This window comes from Saccoglossus kowalevskii, chromosome 3 (genome assembly GCF_978046115.1).
Source record: "Saccoglossus kowalevskii chromosome 3, keSacKowa6.1, whole genome shotgun sequence".
Lineage (NCBI taxonomy): Eukaryota > Metazoa > Hemichordata > Enteropneusta > Harrimaniidae > Saccoglossus > Saccoglossus kowalevskii.
This window is the reverse complement of record NC_140643.1, coordinates 34,861,008-34,884,350: the sequence shown is the minus strand read 5'-3', so window position 1 is coordinate 34,884,350 and position 23,343 is coordinate 34,861,008. Positions and strand designations below refer to the sequence as shown.

General features: G+C 35.1%; 1 protein-coding gene across 1 annotated transcript; it reads left to right on the top strand.

The window, feature by feature from the left end:
* The first annotated feature begins 207 nt into the window (after window positions 1-207).
* On the top strand, window positions 208-22,277 carry LOC100372690 (protein DD3-3-like). The gene is made up of 14 exons (XM_085497123.1): window positions 208-399; window positions 2,223-2,276; window positions 2,412-2,498; window positions 5,502-5,597; window positions 6,200-6,338; window positions 6,858-6,974; window positions 10,198-10,359; window positions 10,678-10,883; window positions 13,260-13,361; window positions 13,619-13,777; window positions 14,387-14,557; window positions 17,723-17,961; window positions 19,190-19,403; window positions 20,689-22,277. Exons 1-14 carry the CDS (start codon window positions 329-331, stop codon window positions 21,026-21,028), a joined length of 2,157 nt encoding a protein of 718 aa, XP_085353249.1. The 5' UTR covers window positions 208-328; the 3' UTR covers window positions 21,029-22,277.
* Window positions 22,278-23,343: the final 1,066 nt, after the last annotated feature.

Below are 23,343 nucleotides of genomic sequence, written 5' to 3'. Positions count from 1 at the left end.
AAGTTAATCTTACTAGTAATAATTATTATATAACATTAACTAATTCAAATCACTTGCCATTATTTTGGAATTTAAGAAATAAAGCCAGATACGGAACAATATATTTATTTTAGATGAATGTAAAAGTTTGAATTACGGGACTACGTTATTTGGCGCGGATGCACAAATGACCTTCAACTGGCACAGAAACTGAGTTCATTCACAGGTGACTGTACACACAACTTTGAACCGTTTCAAAACAGACTCGGAGTTTACGAAGTCTGCTGTTTTTGGCATCGTAGTTGATCGCGCTGGCCGTGATCATCTAAAATTCATTCGTTCTGAAATCATGTATTCCGTGACAGTATTACTGTTGTTTCTACTTGGTGTGCAGGCTGATATATATTTACACAACCCAAGGTAAGTTTTGAGTGATTTAGCCACAGTCAGCCGGCGTGAGTGATACACATGCTGGCTGACTGTGGATTTAGCCCCGCAATACTTAAGTTATATGTACATCCATTCCATAGCCAGACATGTAGTTTTGAGTTGTACGTAAGACAAAACAAAACAGAACGTGTTGTTAGGATGTAAAATTCTCAGACTATTGGTGAACCATTTTCAAAATGGTAAAAAAATAATCATCACCGAAAATGATGGATATATCACATACATACAAAGCCAGCCAGCTGTCGAATATGTTGACTGTCTAAACTTTTAGCATAGCTAAACGATGGGGACATGTACATTTGTATAGAGGGGAGAATGCGGTGTGGGATGGGCACATGCAGTAACTGTAAGTATAAGTAATTTTACAAATCTTATCATTAACAGTACACAACATGCTTTATACTGACTGTGTGTGTACAATATAATTGAGAAAACCATAAATATAATAATAAAACACAGCAATACCTCAATTTGTATATTATTTTGTAGTACTTTATACTTTGTATAATTAACGGCTGATGATTGTTGCGCCAATCATGGGGGAGATATGGGTCCCATGCAGTGATCAACTTTGTCAACTGAACTCTTATACCTCATGATGGTCTAGAGTGAGTGGCGTGTTTGACAATGATCTCATAGATTATTTTCACTTTGTACATTCTGTATCATTGCAATAAATGTCATTCCACATTGCTCATTCATAGGGAATAGCTAGTATACACCACAACCCAAATTCAAACATTACTGTATGCAGGCCTACTTGTCCATCTCTGACGTGGATTAATACTGACATAGTACACTGTGCATGAAAATTGACGAATTGACGCTAACTTTGGTAGCAGTGTGTACCACAAAAGTACTTGCCCTAGACCATGGGGGTCTATAAGATCCGTGGTCAGTAGACAAAATTGTTTGCTGCTGGGTCCCATACGAACAAAGATTGCGACTTTGAGTTTAGATCACAGAGTACATTTAAAGAATGTACATAGGCAACAATATTCCAATATTCCGTGCATGGTGCCACAACCACCACCCTTTAACTTTTATATTGTTGTATGTTATATATATATATATATATTGTTTATGTAACCTCCTGGCAAATATTATGTGTTCTCAATAAAGTAAAGCACATATAAGACTCACTGAATTTTTTTTTAGCACAAATGAATAACCCCACCCCTGCACAAATAATGGTTCATCTCTAAGTTTAATTGAACTTCATAATACTTTGTGAATATATTGCCTATTGCTGTACATGATTGTAGACAGGAAAAACAAATTTGAGTCACAAACTAAATCACCTAACACAAATTACAAAATAGGATTCAATGGGGAAAACAAATGAATTACTCAGTTATCAGATTTCTTGTATCAAAATACAGTGTTTGTCATTTTCAGTAGTTAGCCCTTATATGTTAATCCATTGTTAATGAACGGTCCTATTTTTTTTACTTGAGAGGATAAAACAATGTGTCATAAACTATATTTTGAAAAAAAAGAAGAGGAAGCATTTACATAAACAGTTTCTTATAATAGAGCAAATACCTGCCTATACATAATTCAAAATGTTGCATTCCCAGGCAAATAACCAAAATACCAAAACATAGTATAAATAAAAACGATACAAATGCAAATTAACCATGACAATTCAAAACAGACGGGTATCATTTTTGTCATGTGATAATAAATTTGGCTATTTTGAAACAAACTGTTCTAAAGTACACTGTCAATAATCTAACAAGATATTAGTAAATTGGCCTGCTCTAATTATATGTCTTATGTCATTTTTTCAGAGGAAGCAATAACAGACTTGATGAAAATACAAGAGCTAGAAAAAATGACAAAAGGTAAATATTGAAATAATTTTTTTTTTCCGTGAAGTTGTTGTGAACAAAGTGTGTCACCTATAATTTTTTTTTGCATAAAAAAAAGCTTTGTAACGTATACTGAATGCATTATGTACTATTCTTTTCCTTTTTAAGGTTGTTTGATTCTCAGAACAACGATCGTGGTGGTTACAATGTTGGTGGCTTATATTATTACGAAGGATCCATTTTACAGATAGAATGGTATGTTTGAATAATTACAGAATTCAACAAAATTATGTATTTGTTATGTATTGTATATTTCGCTGATTTATTTCAAAATATTAATCTAGTATTTTTGCCATATCATTGAATCCATATTAATGAAAACAAGAATCGACTTGGACAACATAGATAGGTATGTTTTATTACATCAGGAGTTCTAGGTGCAAAACTTGCATTATCAGTAATTAACTCCTTGAATGCTACTGCTTTTCCCGTCAAAATTGGGTGTGGCATTTTGCACATTTATATGTGGTTTTCATTATGGTACTGTAACTTTGTTGTTAGTTTTGGACCAGATGGACGCAATCTCCGATTTACTGCCAGATCACAATTAGTGTGAAAATATAGAAAAAATGTGTTTGTGTGAAACAAGACAAAAGTTGACTTTAGCATTCAAAGTTTTATTAAACAAAAAGCCATTGGACTAGAGTGAAAGTGTGGGAGAGTCATGTGGAAATGACTTATGACATCAGTGCACAACAGTGCACATTTAGTTTGGTAGTATTGAAAATTGGTGGATGAAATGTCAGAAAAACAATAGGGTTAATATTTAATCTCTAAAATTAGTAATTTATTATATTTTCACCACTATACAGCAAGACTGTTAATTGTGGTTCAGATACATATACCTATAGGCATAAAAAATGCCCGTGGAGACAATTAAGTAATTACGTACATTGGCGTAACACCATTGTTAGAATGTTTACAGTGAATATTTCATTCATACACACAGACTTTGTGATCACCAGGGGATGACTCACAGTGTAGACAGTGGTCCGATTCACACATACATGTAGTATTGGTATAAACTAATTTATATTCAAACAATGTCATGTAATGCCACACTGCATTCAGGATATGTCCATTTATTGAGAAGTTATATGCCTTGTGATGCGTGTTAGATTCAATTCAGTGGTTTTGTTGCATTTCTATTCAAAGAAGTTGACAATTGTTATGGGTTAGATCAATACTTTGGTATGTCTTTTTTTTTTTAACTTATTGCTTCCCTTTTGTATGTCTTTAGAATACCTGGTATATTCAACTGGGATTGAAACGTGTATTTGTTTGTCAGTCCCACTTCAATGCAATTTCAGTGAGTCATTGACCAAATATGGAAGTTAATATTGTACCAATTGTCAAGTTTTTAGTAACACTATATGGTTAATTAGTCCATCCCTGGGATGGAAGTTGACCAAGTAAGAGATGGAAGTTGACCAAGTAAGGAAGTTACTATGTCTTTACTTGTTTGCAGTGTGTTTAAATAGTGCTATTTTATTGTTGGTGTTTATTTATACGGACATGATTTGTCTGTTCACCAGTCCGTATCGCATTAACATGACAGCTGCAATAATGACCATATATGGCAGTGGGTAATGTGTTACTGATGTTTCTATTTTTAGAATACAAATACTGTGTGTCATCACATTCAAGTAATTATTTTTGGTGATATTATATCCTTAGAAATCAGAGCGCTTGGTAATGCCTTTATTTGGCAGTGTTTGTTGGCTGCATGTTTCTGGCTTACACTGTGTCTCTCATCCATCCATTGTAATGTGACCAGTGTACAAGTAATTGTGTTCAGTGTTAATTTTCACAGCTATAATTTTTTAAGAATCTGCACATTTTATGAAGTTTTCTATAATTCTTTTGTTAATTTTGGGCTGCAGAACCTGATATAAATTTTTATGAAATATAAAAAAAATATTTTGCAGGTTTATTTTGTAAAAAGTTACAAAAAAAATGTTGTGTAATACTGGCAATCATTAAAAGAACACTGCAGGGGGAAATTGACATGTGGTGGCATGAGGTTTATGTAATTAAATTTTGTTTTGTTTAAATTTATACATTCAAATGTTTGAAAACAAAATTAAAATCAATGGTTTAAATAATGTTAATGAATAATAATACCAGTAATGACATTTCTATGATACTTCATTAGGGGAAATTTTTTTCTGCATTAGAAAATGGACATGTATAACTGTGAACACATTCACTCTGATAATGAGATATTCCACTTTTTATGTGCTACAACTGTAACTAAAAATGCAGAGTATCAAGGTTAACCAGCGGTTAATTTACTATTGACAGGAATTTTACAAAAAAATGTCTATATAATTGAAACACTGAAATAAATTACACAGTCATGCACTTAAATGTGGTCTAAAAATATATGAGCTGTATGTGGTACTTGTTATTAAATACTTTGCTGGGGGCTTATAGCCTTCCATCTGTTGCTCTTTATGCATTTAACCCAGTACCTGATAACAATATCACCAGGTTGCATATTACGTGTATATATACCGGTATATATTTCCTGTTACATGTATAACTAAATCGAACCCATTTAATTGTCTGGTTTGGGTTGTAAACAATATTTAAGTAGGTCAGTATCATTGGGTATTATTATTGGAAAGATTGAATCTTATTCAAGGTTAAAATAATACACAGGTGACATTCCCTCCCCCATGTGTAAATAAATACACATTGAAACAAACATGGATGAATCACAGGTTGTAGCTATTTTTGTTAATAATTGACCTATGTAATCTTAATAAAATAAATATAAGTGGAAGTAAACATTCTCCATTAGTGTACAAGTAATATGTGTAATAAAACAATGAATTGTATATGAAATTCTGAATTTTAGTGTTTGTATGGGGGAATCAAATTTGGAATTAATAACAACATGCATGCAAGTCTTGATATAATTAATTTCTAGATGACAAATATGTTGTTATGCAAATTTGATATCTACATATAAACCCAAATTGCTATATTCATTTATTACAAAAGTATCTTGTGTGAAATTACATAAGGAATTAAGGAAATACATTTCCTTCATTTATTTCAGAATATTTAGTATTCCCCCTTAACACAGTGAAGTGACCACATTTTGGTAGCGTGGAAACAGTGGCATGTTAGGTCAAGTGTTTATCTAATGTCAAGTAGTAATATTAATCTGTGTGGTTGTTAATCTTACAGGACAAATCAACATTCCTGCGGTGATCTGAACAGTCATTGTGAATTGATAATACAATACATGTGCCATGACAATGTAAGGGATGGTGCTGTTACAACGTACGTATTGGTTTACACTGCTTTCAGTCATTCAATATTACTGATAACAGGGTGTTTGTGAACTGTGGTCACCACCCTGTAATTCTATCTCACTTCTTGTTTAACCCTTTCAATGCCAGAGGCCATTTTTTGTCCTCTTTTCACAATATTTCCATATTTGTTTTAAAAAAAAATATTGATCACAACATGTCACGTTGTCCCATTTGGTTCAGAATTAATCAACAAATTGTAGAAATATACATAAAACTATACACAGAATTGTTGGCGAGAAACATTCATAAAGAAAAATAAATGTAAAAATATATTGTGAGATTTGCGATTAATACAGAGTACCTTCAGTATGCATGCATGACATGCTTTCAAGTCATGGAATTTCAAGTCAATATCAATTAATCAAGCAAGTACAACAACCTACCTAAGTAGTAATGACTGAATGGAATACAGAATTGTATTACAAGCTGATGTATGTTAGAGCATGGTAAATGAGATCAAAGTACCAACTCGGATTACACTGAAAATTGGTTTACTCACCAACAGTATTTTATTGTTGAAAAACAAATGATCACTTAATTGTTGCAATTCTGATTGATATTTTGTTTCAGTACTATACCAACAGACCTAAACAACTGTTATGGATATGATTGTAATAATGACTTAGAATATGGCATGCAAGAAAATTATGATTATTACAACAATTGTAAATTAAGAGAAAGAAATCAAGGTCTCTTCACAGCTGATCAGGTAGTTATATCAGTAGTTTTATATTGTGAGAAGACGTCAACTTGTGAAAACCATGAACATGTCACTTCCATTGTACTTTTCAATTGAAGTAAAAAAACAAAAGAATTTCATTGTTATAAATTGGTGGCGCAAATAATTTGCCTTTCAAAAAAACAAGAAAATTTTGGTTTCATACCTGTGAGGGCATGCATTGTATTTTATCTTTTTATCCCATAGTTGTTAGTGAAAATACCAGTATTACAGGTATATTGCAAATATAACAGTTTAGTAGATTACAATAACGAGTCTTCACTGGGGTATTTAAATTTGTCATGACCAATCTAAGAACCACTGAAATGAATTTATTACATGAAAAGTTGTTTTTTATCTGGTGTGATTACAGTTTTGGTTTGCCTTTAAAATGATTTCATGTGATTCAAATGTGTACAAATTTTCAAAATTCTTGGTACAAGTCCCTAGCTCAGTAAAGCACAAGGTTAACTAGACTGTGTGATCTTAATAGTACTTGTATTGTTATAGAATGTGAAAGGAACCACTGCTAAATATACAAGACAAAATCCTAATGGTAATCGCTATGGTTATGAATGTCCTGAAGAAAGAGATTATTATCCTTATTGGCAACCATCACCATGGAGGGTAAGAATTATTTTGATTTGTATGAGCTTCGCCATATTACCAGACAAGTTTTTTCCCTATTCCTAGATACATATAGTTATCTATCAGTAGACAGTACTTACATAAGTTATGGTCGGATGAAATGTAATATCCAGAATGTAGTTTTACGAGAAATGAAAAAGTTACAAAGATTATAGTCTGAAATAGTGAATACTGTACACTATGCAAGGAATTTTAAGTTGATTGAATTATGCTGTGTAGACAAAATTTCACAAAATTCACTGTGACTCCACTAAAGTTATTATTGCTACTATATTTTGAGATTTCACAACCAAAGATGCATGTCATGAAATTAGTTAAAACACTCAATTCTAATACTTGTCAGCCTCTGGCAAGATGTGATAAAGAGTCTAGGGGAACCGCTTCAATTGGATAAAGTACCAGGTAAGCTGTGTGCAGTTTTGGGAGATCCGGAATACAGTTGGCAAATTAACTTTACTAGTTTGATGGTGAGAAAACATATTTATTTCTCAAAATATAAAAGTACCAAGCCAACTTACCAAAACCTAATGCATTTATTGCGGAAACATTTCCAAATTGAAGGTCAAATTGCTAAACAAAATGAAAAGGAAAATGCACACTACGAAAAGTGGTCTCCCCTGATTCCCTACATCATAGAATAAATAATGAAATGTATGTATATGACGAGTTTTATTTTTATGTTAGAAATGTATGCTATTATTGAACAGCCCAAATAAAATTGCTTAAATACAAAAATTCTAATACTTGTCTGTCTATTACTACACCCCCCAATGAAATAATTCCAACAACAGGATCAAGAGAGAGGAGAAATGAGCGAATGTTTTGTCATAGTCATCGGATCTAGTTATTGATTCAATGCAGTGATTGATTCAATTTGAACCCTGTCCTAATTATTATCCTAATGTCCTAATTATTATCAATTAATAACTCAAGTTATTGCGACAAAATCATAATTCTTCTTAATACGGTGCATGTCATGCTTGGGACCTCGCGCATACCTCGCGCATACCTCACGCATACCTCACTCATACCTCACGCATACCTCACTCATACCTCACTCATACCTCACGCATACCTCACGCATACCTCACTCATACCTCACTCATACCTCACTCATACCTCACTCATACCTCACGCATACCTCACGCATACCTCACGCATACCTCACTCATACCTCACGCATACCTCACGCATACCTCACGCATAACTCGCGCATACCTCACTCATACCTCGCGCATACCTCACTCATACCTCACTCATACCTCACTCATACCTCACGCATACCTCACGCATACCTCACGCATACCTCGCGCATACCTCACTCATACCTCGCGCATACCTCACTCATACCTCACTCATACCTCACGCATACCTCACGCATACCTCACGCATACCTCGCGCATACCTCACTCATACCTCACGCATACCTCATGCATACCTCACGCATACCTCATGCATACCTCACGCATACCTCATGCATACCTCACGCATACCTCACGCATACCTCACTCATACCTCACGCATACCTCACTCATACCTCACTCATACCTCACGCATACCTCACTCATACCTCACTCATACCTCACGCATACCTCACTCATACCTCACTCATACCTCACTCATACCTCACTCATACCTCATGCATTCCTCGCGCATACCTCACGCATACCTCACTCATACCTCACTCATACCTCACTCATACCTCACTCATACCTCATGCATTCCTCGCGCATACCTCACGCATACCTCACTCATACCTCACGCATACCTCACTCATACCTCACGCATACCTCACGCATACCTCGCGCATACCTCGCGCATACCTCACGCATACCTCACTCATACCTCACTCATACCTCACTCATACCTCACGCATACCTCACTCATACCTCACTCATACCTCACGCATACCTCACTCATACCTCACTCATACCTCACTCATACCTCACTCATGCCTCACGCATACCTCACGCATACCTCACTCATACCTCACTCATACCTCACTCATACCTCACTCATACCTCACTCATACCTCGCGCATACCTCACGCATACCTCGCGCATACCTCACTCATGCCTCACGCATACCTCACTCATACCTCACTCATACCTCACTCATACCTCACTCATACCTCACTCATACCTCACTCATACCTCGCGCATACCTCACTCATACCTCACGCATACCTCGCGCATACCTCACTCATACCTCACGCATACCTCACTCATACCTCACTCATACCTCACTCATACCTCACTCATACCTCACTCATGCCTCACGCATACCTCACTCATACCTCACTCATACCTCACTCATACCTCACTCATACCTCACTCATACCTCACTCATACCTCGCGCATACCTCACTCATACCTCACGCATACCTCGCGCATACCTCACTCATACCTCACGCATACCTCACTCATACCTCACTCATACCTCACTCATACCTCACGCATACCTCGCGCATACCTCACTCATACCTCACGCATACCTCACGCATACCTCACGCATACCTCACTCATACCTCACTCATACCTCACTCATACCTCGCGCATACCTCACTCATACCTCACGCATACCTCGCGCATACCTCACTCATACCTCACGCATACCTCACTCATACCTCACTCATACCTCACTCATACCTCACGCATACCTCGCGCATACCTCGCGCATACCTCGCGCATACCTCGCGCATACCTCACGCATACCTCACTCATACCTCACGCATACCTCGCGCATACCTCACTCATACCTCACGCATACCTCACTCATACCTCACGCATACCTCGCGCATACCTCACTCATACCTCGCGCATACCTCACTCATACCTCACGCATACCTCGCGCATACCTCACTCATACCTCACGCATACCTCACTCATACCTCACTCATACCTCACTCATACCTCACTCATACCTCGCGCATACCTCACTCATACCTCACGCATACCTCGCGCATACCTCACTCATACCTCACGCATACCTCACTCATACCTCACGCATACCTCACTCATACCTCACTCATACCTCACTCATACCTCACTCATACCTCGCGCATACCTCGCGCATACCTCGCGCATACCTCGCGCATACCTCACGTATACCTCACGCATAAGAATATGTTGGAATTTATGTGGGATCTTGATGATGTTCATTTTGTACAAAATTAAAAATTGAAGTATTATTTTGTTAATAGGACATTGCTGTGATGACCAACAATGCTCGCATGTGTCCATACTATCAACAAGAGAGTGCCAATGTCAAGAGTAAATGGGCATGTGTTGTCCCCAGTGGATACCTGAAAGAGAACATCAACTCAAGAACCCCTGTAGTGCCGACTAATAAGCGGGATTGTGAGGTATAATGTAATAATGTAATTCAATTTACTGAAACTTGTGGACATGGTTCAGTTGTAATGTCAGCTGTTTATGGAAACTATGTGATAATCAAAGAAAATACTGTAGTTACTGTTCCTGTGTTCTATAGCTATGACAAGAGTCAGAGTTACTTTCCCTGTGTTCTCAAGTGTATTTGGTATGACAAGAGTCAGAGTTACTTTCCCTGTGTTCTCAAGTGTATTTGGTATGACAAGAGTCAGCATTTTGATTGATAGTATACTGGCAGATTCTTGAAAAACATTACAGATTCTCATTGTATTTGGTATTTTGCTTTTTAGTATATTCTCTATCCTGAGGATGATGAGAATGGGGAAAGAGGAGTATGGAGAGAATTTCCATCCCATAATATTCCACCACCAGAATGTCATGAAACAGAGTGGACAAGAGACAATCACCTTGGCAATGGTAAAGGTGGTTACCCCAACGTATATAATTGGACAATACCTGATGACATCATACATGAACACTGTGTTCTAAGAATGAGGTAATGAAGGAAAATTGTACAGATATTGCATCTGTTTACATAACCACCGGTTGTCACAATGTTTCTCAATTACCCATAATGCATTATAAGCAAGCAACATGGAAATTTACGACTATTGAAACAGTTTTAGAGATTATTCATCAATCTTGCATAATTGAGTTATTTTTTTCAAGAAATGAAACTTGTAAAGCTAAAAAAATTGAAATCTATTAATATTGACAATGAACCCTTTTATATATACAGTTAAAAACAGAATTATTCATACCCCTACTGAAATTTCAATGTTTTGTGTTTTTCTGGAAAACCACAGGTGGATACAGAATATTTTGGCCATAGTTGGATAACTTTACTTGAAAGGTAAAAATTCTGAATGAGTGTTGTACAACCTCATTTGCATAACAAAAAAGCATATTACTTTATTTGTATTTTGACTCATTCAAAATTATTCATACCTTTTGTCAATAAAACTGTAAAGGCATTGTTTAATACTGTTGAACTTTGAACAAATCTGAACTGGTCCTAAATGGTATCAGTGTCTTTGGTAAGGTGCAGAAATTAAGCCATGAAAAAAAATTGTACTTCACTTAATCATCATTTAAGTGCTTCAAAAGAGTGAAAATAGAGAAGTGGCCAGAATGGCCCAGAACCACCATACTTATTACCCCCATAAACGACTGTGACAGCATGTTTATTCAGTGGTGATATTCAGTCATAGGTTTTTAGATAGTGACTGCATAAGTTTCAAAACTTTTCTATATTCCTGGCTGTTTATTGACCTTTCTGAACATCATTATATAACATAGACATTAAAGTTCAAAACAGAAATTAAAGCCATTCCTCCATGATGTTAAACAATGTCTTTAAAAGGCAATATCACAGTCAATAGTCAATTGCAAAGCCTTTGTTCTTGATCACAGCATCCAGGCGGTTTCTGTAGCTATTCACAAGGGTTTGGCAGAGCTCCACAGGATATTTGTCCCACTCTTCCTTGGCTACGATCTTTAGTTCTGTCAGGTTGGAGGGCATGCACCCTCGTCTTGAGGGTTTTCCACAGGTTTTCAATGGGATTCAGGTCAGGGCTCTGGCTTGGCCATTGTAGCACCTCCACACTGTTATCCTTGAACCATTTTTTGACTGCCTTTGCACTATGTTTAGGATCGTTGTCCTGTTGGAATGTCCAGTTGGGGTCGAGATGAAGATTTTCTGCAGACTGCCTGATGTTGTCTTCCAGAATTTGGGTGTACTGCTCCTTCTTCATGATGCCTTCTACTTTTACAAGATTTCCAGGCCCACTTGCAGAGAAACAGCCCTAAAGCATGATGCTCCTACCACCAAACTTTACGGTTGGCACAGTGTTCTTTGGGTTGAATGCCTCGCCTTTCTTGCGCCAAACGAAGGAAACATCTTTGTGGCAAAAGAGTTCCATCTTTGTCCCATCTGACCATAGAACTGATGACCAGAAATGTTGATCCTTATCTCGGTGCTCTCTGGCATATGCAAATCGAGCTTTACGATGCTTCTGAGTCAGAAGAGTCTTCCTTGGGCGAAAGCTGTGTAGTCCTTCCTTGTGCAGTGTGCGGCGTATGGTATGCAGTGAAACCTTGGTGCCCATCTCACCCAAGTTGTCCTGAAGAGCCTTGACTGTTGTTCTGGGATTGGAAAGGGCCTCACAGCATACTTTCCTGCCCTGACGAGGAGATATCTTCGACTGCCTTCCACGCTTGCCAATGTTTTTCACTGTATTGAACTTTTTGTACTTTTGGACAATGGACTGTACAGTGGGTACCAGCACTCTGAAGAGTTCGGAAATGGCTTTATAGCCTTTCCCATCTTTGTGGGCATTCACAATGCTCATGCGGAGGTCGTTTCTGAATTCCTTTGTTTTCGCCATGATCATAACAACTGAGGAAGATTTCATTATTGCACTTGATTTTATACTCTAGGACAATGGCATTCCAAAAACTTACTTACCTAACACCTTCGAAATTATTCAGACTGGCCTACACATCTTTACATGTGAACAAAACAACATGTGGAATGTCTGAAGCATGTGCATATCAGATGGATATGGCCAAATGCCATGCTTTAACAAAGGGTATGAATAATTTTGAGTGAGTCAGAATACAAATAAAGTACTAGTAATATGCTTTTTTGTTATGCAAATGAGGTTGTACAAAACTCATTCAGAATTGTTACCTTTCAAGTAAAGGTATCCAACCACGGCCAAAATATTCTGTATCCACCTGTGGTTTTCCAGAAAAACACAAAACATTGAAATTTCAGTAGGGGTATGAATAATTCTGTTTTTAACTGTATATAATATTCCTGTGACATCTTACAACACGTACAAATTTTATTTAATTTTATGGATTTCAGGTATAATATTTCAACTGGTGAATTTGATGGCTGGGATCCCAATGTCAACTCAACGCTAAATAGCAATGGCAATGAACCTAGTACACTTGATATTCATACCAGGTATATGAACATTTTAATTTTGTTACTATCGCATTCTGATTTATGTTACATTGACTCAAATTTTATGATTTGTCCATTGATCATGACTTTGAGTAGTTAGCGATATCAACATGTGTTTCACATCTAATGTAATTTGCATTTACTTAATTCGTTATACAATGTGGGTTCTTGGCTACCCATATAACAGAAACAAAAATTGTTGTTGTGTGTTTGCAAGGTGCTTGGGCAACTTTTTTTTAATAAGAATATATTTTTAGACTTGGATTCTCAAGCCGAGAGGAAGCTGCAGCTCGTGGTTATGTTTATGAACAAAATCCTGTGGTTGAAATCTTTGATGAATTCACTGAAGATGGTAAAGATTTTGGTTTAGAGTTAGCTATTAACACAAATCAGTATGGCAGAGTCTTCCAAGACAGGTATGGAAACTTCCATTTTACATTGTTGGTTAGAGTATATAGATATACGTCTTTTAATGCAAAACGAACCACAACCTTCAGTGGTTAAATATATTTTGCCCAAAAAGTAGACATTCATAAAATGAAAGTAGGTACACCTGCTCTATTCAAGAATGCAAGATGACAGAATTATGTTGAATTCTGTAAAATACTTTGTTATCATCAAAAATCAGTAAAAATAAACTTTGTACAAAAAACCCAAAACTGCTTTTCAGCGAAAATAATTCCATGTTTATAAAAGAAAGTTTTTTACCGTAATGAATTTAGTAATCTATTTGGTATTTGGTGTACATTGCAATTTTTATATCAGTAAATAACAAAACCTTGGTATGGTTATTTTAATTACAATGTAAGCTCATTATATTGGTGTAAGAATGACACATGTTACAATGTATCAATGAATAGCAATTTTATTCTTGTAATATTTATTTCAGTATGTACAGCATTTGAAACACAATATTTCACACCACTGTTACACTCATAACAATACTGCATTATTCTGTGTATTGATTCTATTTGACATATACAACATAAAACAAGGAATAATTGGTTAATGGTATTTATTTTTAGATCACATTCATTTGCCATACGTAAGAGACCAGAATCACTACAGAGTGCTCGTATATATAATTTCAATGTGCGTGGTAAAAGAGGAAACATAGTACAAGTGTACCCTGCGGTGGAATACGACTTTGTACCCAATACACTCAGACTATCCAAGGATGACTATGTCCATATACAGTAAGTGTTACATTATCCAAATAATTCTAGGATAAAATAAATATTGTTTTTGCTCTATTGAAAGTACAAATATTACGTACATTAAAATAGTTAACAAAATGGATGAAATTCGCTTGTAAAACATTTGAGAAAAATTATTTGTGGCTTACATGCAATGTGTGTTCTTTTCAATTTAAGACGCATTTCCAATAAATTTCTTACTTTTACTTCAATTGTATTATTGTACTTCTTTTTAGCTCCGCTGTCGACTTTGTCGAGCGGAGCTTATCATATGAGTGATTGTCCGTCGTCGTCCGTCGTCGTCGTCCGTCGTCGTCCGTCGTCCGTGTCAATGTTTTACTTTTTCGACTTCTTCTTGAAAACTACAAGCCTGAATGCTTTGATACTTGGTGTATATGTACCTTGGGTAGACCTCTCTTAGGTTTGTTCATTTCATGTTGATATCTTCAATTCTCTAATTTTGGTGAATATTTTTGTCATTTTTGGTAAAAAGTGATATTTTCGACTTCTTGTTAAAAACCGCAAGTGCAATTGCTTTGATATTACATATATAGGTACTACATGTGGACCTCTCTCAGATTTGTTCATTTTGTAATGATATCTTTAATTCCCTAATTTTGGTGAATATTTTTGTCATTTTTGGTAAAAAGTGATATTTTCGACTTCTTGTTAAAAACCGCAAGTCCAATTGCTTTGATACTACATATATAGGTACTACATGTGCACCTCTCTCAGATTTGTTCATTTTGTGATGATATCTTCAATTCTCTAATTTTGGTGAATATTTTTGTAATTTTTGGTAAAAAGTGATATTTTCGACTTCTTGTTAAAAACCACAAGTCCAATTGCTTTGATACTACATATATAGGTACTACATGTGGACCTCTCTCAGATTTGTTCATTTTGTGATGATATCTTCAATTCTCTAATTTTGGTGAATATTTTTGTAATTTTTGGTAAAAAGTGATATTTTCGACTTCTTGTTAAAAACCAAAAGTTCAATTGCTTTGATATTACATATATAGATACTACATGTAGACCTTTCTCAGATTTGTTCATTTCGTGATGATATCTTCAATTCTCTAATTTTGGTGAATATTTTAGTCATTTTTGGTAAAAAGTGATATTTTCGACTTCTTGTTAAAAACCACAAGTCCAATTGCTTTGATACTACATATATAGGTACTACATGTGGACCTCTCTCAGATTTGTTCATTTTGTGATGATATCTTCAATTCTCTAATTTTGGTGAATATTTTTGTAATTTTTGGTAAAAAGTGATATTTTCGACTTCTTGTTAAAAACCAAAAGTTCAATTGCTTTGATATTACATATATAGATACTACATGTAGACCTTTCTCAGATTTGTTCATTTCGTGATGATATCTTCAATGCTCTAATTTTGGTGAATATTTTAGTCATTTTTGGTAGAAAGTGATATTTTCGACTTCTTGTTAAAAACTGTAAGTCCGATTGCTTTGATACTATTCATATTGTTCATTTTCTAATGATGTCTTCAGTTCTTTAATTGAAATGTGCATTGCTAACAGCGGAGCTATCTCAGCCGATAGGCTGCTTGTTTTAGCTCCGCTGTCGACTTTGTCGAGCGGAGCTTATCATATGAGTGATTGTCCGTCGTCGTCGTCGTCCGTCGTCCGTGTCAATGTTTTACTTTTTTGACTTCTTCTTGAAAACTACAAGCCTGAATGCTTTGATACTTGGTGTATATGTACCTTGGGTAGACCTCTCTTAGGTTTGTTCATTTCATGTTGATATCTTCAATTCTCTAATTTTGGTGAATATTTTTGTCATTTTTGGTAAAAAGTGATATTTTCGACTTCTTGTTAAAAACCGCAAGTGCAATTGCTTTGATATTACATATATAGGTACTACATGTGGGCCTCTCTCAGATTTGTTCATTTTGTAATGATATCTTTAATTCTCTAATTTTGGTGAATATTTTTGTCATTTTTGGTAAAAAGTGATATTTTCGACTTCTTGTTAAAAACCGCAAGTGCAATTGCTTTGATATTACATATATAGGTACTACATGTGGACCTCTCTCAGATTTGTTCATTTTGTAATGATATCTTTAATTCTCTAATTTTGGTGAATATTTTTGTCATTTTTGGTAAAAAGTGATATTTTCGACTTCTTGTTAAAAACCGCAAGTGCAATTGCTTTGATATTACATATATAGGTACTACATGTGGACCTCTCTCAGAATTGTTCATTTTGTAATGATATCTTTAATTCTCTAATTTTGGTGAATATTTTTATCATTTTTGGTAAAAAGTGATATTTTCGACTTCTTGTTAAAAACCGCAAGTCCAATTGCTTTGATACTACATATATAGGTACTACATGTGGACCTCTCTCAGATTTGTTCCTTTTGTGATGATATCTTCAATTCTCTAATTTTGGTGAATATTTTTGTAATTTTTGGTAAAAAGTGATATTTTCGACTTCTTGTTAAAAACCACAAGTCCGATTGCTTTGATATTACATATATAGGTACTACATGTGGACCTCTTTCAGATTTGTTCATTTTGTGATGATGTCTTCAATTCTCTAATTTTCGTGAATATTTTTGTAATTTTTGGTAAAAAGTGATATTTTTGACTTCTTGTTAAAAACCAATAGTTCAATTGCTTTGATATTACATATTTAGATACTACATGTAGACCTTTCTCAGATTTGTTCATTTCGTGATGATATCTTCAATTCTCTAATTTTGGTGAATATTTTAGTCATTTTTGGTAGAAAGTGATATTTTCGACTTCTTGTTAAAAACTGTAAGTCCGATTGCTTTGATACTATACATATTGTTCATTTTCTGATGATGTCTTCAGTTCTTTAATTGAAATGTGCATTGCTAACAGCGGAGCTATCTCAGCCGATAGGCTGCTTGTTTCGATTTTTGATATTTGCTAAAAATAGAATTTTATTCTGATTCAAAATGATGGTTTTAATTTGGTTAAAAATAGAAATAACGGACAGAAAATAGGAATTGATTGTTTGATCGAACAGACAAGATATACTGTGTGTTAACAAATTTGAACTACTTAAAATATTTTTGTTTTGAAAACTTGTGTTGAACTAACTCATTAATTAATTACATTATTAATACTAAATTTTCATGCATATTTGTGTAATTTTTCCCAGGTGGACTGGTTCCAATACTAATCCTAATAACAACGATGGGCAGGGATTGGCTGGCACTGATAGGTCTAACTTAGTATTACTAGGAGAACAAGTGTACACAGAAGGAGAAAACTCCAATCCATATGAACCATATAACAAATATGGACATCTTGGTTTGAATACACCAATGCATTTAGATAATGTGACTTTTCTAGGATTGAACCAACAGGATCTTATAAATTTAGCTGTTCTTAATCCAAGTAAGTGTCATTATATTTTGTAGCTTTGAACATAGACCAGTTTATCTTTCTCAACATTGCTTTCTTCTTCTCTAAAATCACTCTCATTGCCGTCAAAATCCGTAAAAACATCCATGAACTTCTCGTCGTCACTGAATACACCCGTCTCCAATTTGAAATTTTGTTTGAGTGACAAACAGACATTTGATAATTTACATAATCTCACGGTGATTTGCATAACCTCTTCACGTAACTTGCGAGACTTTGTTGAGATTATCACTAATGCGTGAACCATAAACGGGATTAAATGATTACAACTTATTGATCAGAAGAAATATCGCAGTTTCTTTTAGAGGGTCTATGGTTTGAATGTTCGCAGCACTTGCCCTGTATGTGATATGTGTAGATGGGTGGTACAGTAGGAAGTACCGTACATTCTCCATTGTTTTGAGCTGTTGGTGACTCAGTTGATTGAGCTTTGCTATATTTTTATTTACAAATATAATCACACAACCAAAACAAATTGTCATCATAAATGGCATTGCTTTCAACCATACACATAATTTTTACATCTTATTAAAGTTGTTATTTCCATAACTTTAAAGATATAGCATTGTGAGACTTGTAATTGTGAACTGTTATTATTATGATACAAATGTAAGCAAACAACACTGAAAATAATAATATAGGAAATTGATCACTTTGTCGATGAGAGGGAGAATAAACCACTGTTATTTCCCTAATTATTACTGTGATATTCGTTAGTATTATTGATTCAATATTATTCAATTGTGTTTCAGTTCTTTCTTATATTGTTATTGTGTTTATTCAATTCAACCGTCTTTATTACATGTTTAACTCGAAGAGAACTAGCACAAATAACGATAGCAGACGCCATTTCAAATGCTATTCTCTTATTAGCCAATCATAGGTCATAGCACTATGAACCAATCAGCACCAAGCCCGCTAAAATTTGTTATGGTGGCTGATCCTACCGAGCCTATAAAAGGCCTGAATACTTGTTTTAGCACGCGAGTACATGTAACCTTTTCCAGTGACGAGTTAATAAAAGCAGTTTCTTGATATCGTTTATTTGTTTCCTGTTCCTTTGATCGACCGTCCCTTGTTTTACGCGCCTTGAACTTTATGCTCGTTAGGGTTGAGATAAGTGAAACCCTATTCTCAATTCCCCCCACACACTTCACTGATGATAACTACATGTTACTACTTAATTTTCATTTTTATTCAGACCAATTTCGAGGTGAGCTTTCAGAGTTAGATGATGCGGGTACATATTTTGATCTTGGACCAAGAAAGACAACAGAAAATGGTCACTACCATTTCATGTGTACGAGGAATAACAATTTCTCCAATCGTAGTCAGAAGGGCAAGATCTTGACAGTGGAGCAAATTATTTCAGGTGCTGCTATTGGCTGGAATGGTGGAAATCTTACAATTGATGGGTAGGTTTCTTTTCATAAAATGGATTGTTTATTGTGATGCAGTTGAACACATGCTTCTGAGTTCCCTCTGTTGAACACTCCAACCACATTTGAATAATCAGTATGTGTTATACTTGGGCTTTGAGTTTTTATTCTAAATGTTATTAGAATATCCCAATGATAATTATTTCACCGTAAGCTTCATAATTTAGGGTCGCCTGTTTATTATGAGCTGACCCTGAAACTGAAAACTAGAAAATACTTCAATTAATTCAAATTACAAAGAAACTGTGACTCTGGTTTTATTCAGTGAAAAGTAGAATGCCAATCAGCTCATCTGGCCTACAAATTTATTGTTTTTTCAAGTCAAAAAGCTACTGAAAACCACAAAACATTGAAATTTATTTATAAATGCCAGAAAAACTCATTTTCTCATGCCAAGTATCAGCCCACAGCATTGTTAATCGACCTGCAATAAAATCCTGTCTTGTCACGCATGTGTAACTTAAACAGCCATATGTGGCTGTGGCCACCATATTTGAAAGTTGAGAAGAGATATACCAAACAACTGCATATTAACACATGACCTGTTGCTTCTGAGCATTTTCAATTGAATCAAGTTGCCATTTTGAAAACATGTGACTAAACTTGCTGGCCACGATAGAGAAATAATGTTGTTGGTCTTTAATTTTTGAGAAGCTTTAAAAAGATTATTCTGAAATAATGTGTCATACAACTGTGATGTTCATATCCACTCAAAAACATTAAAAAATTATGAATCTTGGTATATAAATACTCTTAAACAGTACGATGACCTAGTTTTGGGTTTAAATACATCCATAATAATTACCAAATTTACATAATAATCAACGATTTTATAAAGAATTATCACACCTGATGTTTGGATTGAAATCCATGCATAGTAATTACCTAATTTTCATAATAATTTCCTGTCTACCAGTATATATCAAAACCCAATTATTGCATTTTAATAAGACTTTGTGATTGGATCACAGATGACAGACTTGCAGCCATCTTGCTTTTTTTGGCCATATAATTTTATCTTAGGTATGAATAACATTTTCCCTAATTGCATCAGAGAGTGTGTCATTAACAATGACTTGTTTTATATTAATTGTTAATAGCTTTTTCAATCTGGAGATAGATGAGTAATGACACTACTAATATTTGTTTTGTGTTTTATATTACAACAAGTACCAACATGTATTACAAATTATCTTGTTCGGTTTTATCATTGGTTGTACTAGTAAAATACTGTAATCATTTCTCACATTGACTTTTATAGGCTTGCTGGTATACATGTTGAAAGGGATACTTTAGATGATCTTTATAAATTCCAAATGGAGGTATGGGCGGCCAAACAAGGTGAGGCAGCGATGCATCAGATTGGTCGCCAAATTTCAGTTGGTACAGGATATGCCAGTGATTATGTTGTTCTTCACCCGCAACAAAAAGTAACGCAAGATGATAAAACTTTCACAATGAAGATAAAGGTTACTCACCCAACAACTGAAGACATTGCTGTATATCGTAGCAATGCGGATACCTTTTCCTCATGGCATCGAGTTAGTGCAGTCAAGCAGGGGGACAGTGTTTTATTTGAGACGCAGGAAGGTGGCGTATAAGTTGTGCGCACAGAATCGGACGTTGCCGCTATAGTAGGCATTGTCTTAGGATGTTTAGCGGCTATTATTATAATTGTTGGTACTGTGATTTATTTCAGAAGACACCCAGACAAGTGGAATAGGGTGACACATTCTTGTAGTCGTGCTAAAAAGTCTACTCAAAGCAAAGTCTGATGTACACTTTCTGTACATTTTGAGTTTAATACCAATATAATTTACTTATCTAACTGCCCTCCCCACACCTGTGGCCACCAAGAGGCACAGTTGACACTATAACAGAATGCTAACATAATGCCATAAAGTTTAATACAGTGAGACAATATTTATAACATATTTACAATTTGAGTTCGAGCAAATTTGACAAAAACATCTTTAATGAAAGAAGATTCCCACTAAGATAACTTGTATTTCAAATTTAAAACATATTTTGGATTTTGTGGCCTTGCGTTATAATAATGTTTTACTGTTTTGTGCTTACGTTCAGTTTTCGTTGGGTTGTGTTAGGAATTATTAAAGTTTTAGTAATGTACATGCACTCACAACCATTAATAATTTGGAACTTTGATACATATTAACTTTCAATACTAACCTCAAGACATCTTTGAACATATTGTAGTCTCTCCGTATCACCAAACTTTACAATATATTAGCCATACTAACTGTCAAGTGTTTAGTCAATATGATTAATACACAAAGACTAAAAGTAATAATCAACTATTCAATGTTAGTAGCAATGGTTTCCCGTCCCCTTGCACATTTACATGCTTTTATATTATAGATTTCAAACTTGACAAAATAAGTTATAAAATCATGTTGATGTTGTTTATCAAATGTGAAAAATATTCGTACTTACAATTCATGTTTATAATTCAAAAACTAGAATCCAACATTATTTCTTTGGGATTTAAAACAGCCAATCACAAAAAACTGCTGTCCCAAAAGCCACAACCATCCTTAATAACAAAAATTACTTTTTAACCAAATGTTCAAATGTAATATAAATCAATATTCCAGTCATGCTACGAATGCTGGTCATTGTGAACATTATAGCATGCACATTATTAGAATAATTACATTTGTTTATTGTTATATCAATTATGTACTGGTAATGTAAGATGTATTTTAATTTTAATGTATTCAAGATGCATCCATTGACTGATGTGAATAGTTGTATCTGCTGGCCAGAATTCTTTTAATAGTCTTTTGAAGGTTTTTATAGTTTTTGTAATAAAGAAATATTTTACCACTATTTTTATAATTTTTGTTTTTAATGTGTAGTAACATCTGTTCTGCATACCAATACATACTCCATTTACTTCTTGAGTAAAAGTTCTCGTAATTTGTATATTACAAAATGGAAAAAACTACAGCATGAAAACGTTATCTGTTTATCAATAGACGCAAACTTGTGTTGGTTGTAATGATACATAACTAACAACAGGGCTGCAACTACCAAGGCTGAAGTGTTTAGCAGCGAGGGCTGCACCCGAATAAACATTTAAATAAGGGTAAATGAATAAATAAAAACAAAGTATAACGTCATCGAAATAATGGGTTGTCAAAACACATCATGACCCTAAGATGTTATAAATATATGCAATTGAGAATAAAGAAAAATCTCCCGACTACGGGAACTAACTACAGTGAACTAATCAATGCCAAGTGAGCGACTCTTACAGACTCATGATCAACAAGACTGTGTCAGCAACGCGAACCAGAGGATCAGTGTCCCATAGTTATAACATTATTCTGTACACTAGCACGATCTTCCGTGTTGGCAACCCCTATTCGAAATGAATGACCTGAATATTCAGTTGCATCCTCCCTACAATAGCAAAGAGAGGTTTGAGACATCGTGTGAACAGTTGCTATGAGAAACCATGGAACTGGCGGTTCAATCAATAGATTTCTGCAATGCATAACCTCAATGTATCTCTGCAAGGCTTTGAAAGGACAACAGAGATCATTGCTATGCAAAGTGGTCACGTTTCCCCTATGACATGGATCAGTTTTTGAAGCCTTAATTCTCCAAGACTCTGCTGGTCGCTTTTAATGCTTTTAATTATCATCCATGCTCAAATTTACTCTATGTTCGAACTGGGTTCCATTATTAAGTGTGAAATCACCGAGGGGGGGGGGGTCACTCTATATGCTGTTACTCCCTCATGTGCGTTCCAAATTTAGCGGGAAAGCAGGGTGTTTTTCACCTTTTAAAACGGGCCCGCGAAGGAGGCAAATAGGTCCCATTTAAAATGCTAATGTCTGCAATAGGCGAATTGGCGGGCCCATAGCCCCGACCAGGCCACAAACGTCCG

Coding starts and splice junctions, on each gene's coding strand:
- LOC100372690 (XM_085497123.1), top strand. CDS start 329: ATGTATTCCGTGACAGTATTACTGTTGTTTCTACTTGGTGTGCAGGCT. Junction 2,499..5,501: donor TCCATTTTACAGATAGAATG/GTATGTTTGAAT, acceptor TTAATCTTACAG/GACAAATCAACATTCCTGCG. Junction 19,404..20,688: donor GGAAATCTTACAATTGATGG/GTAGGTTTCTTT, acceptor TGACTTTTATAG/GCTTGCTGGTATACATGTTG.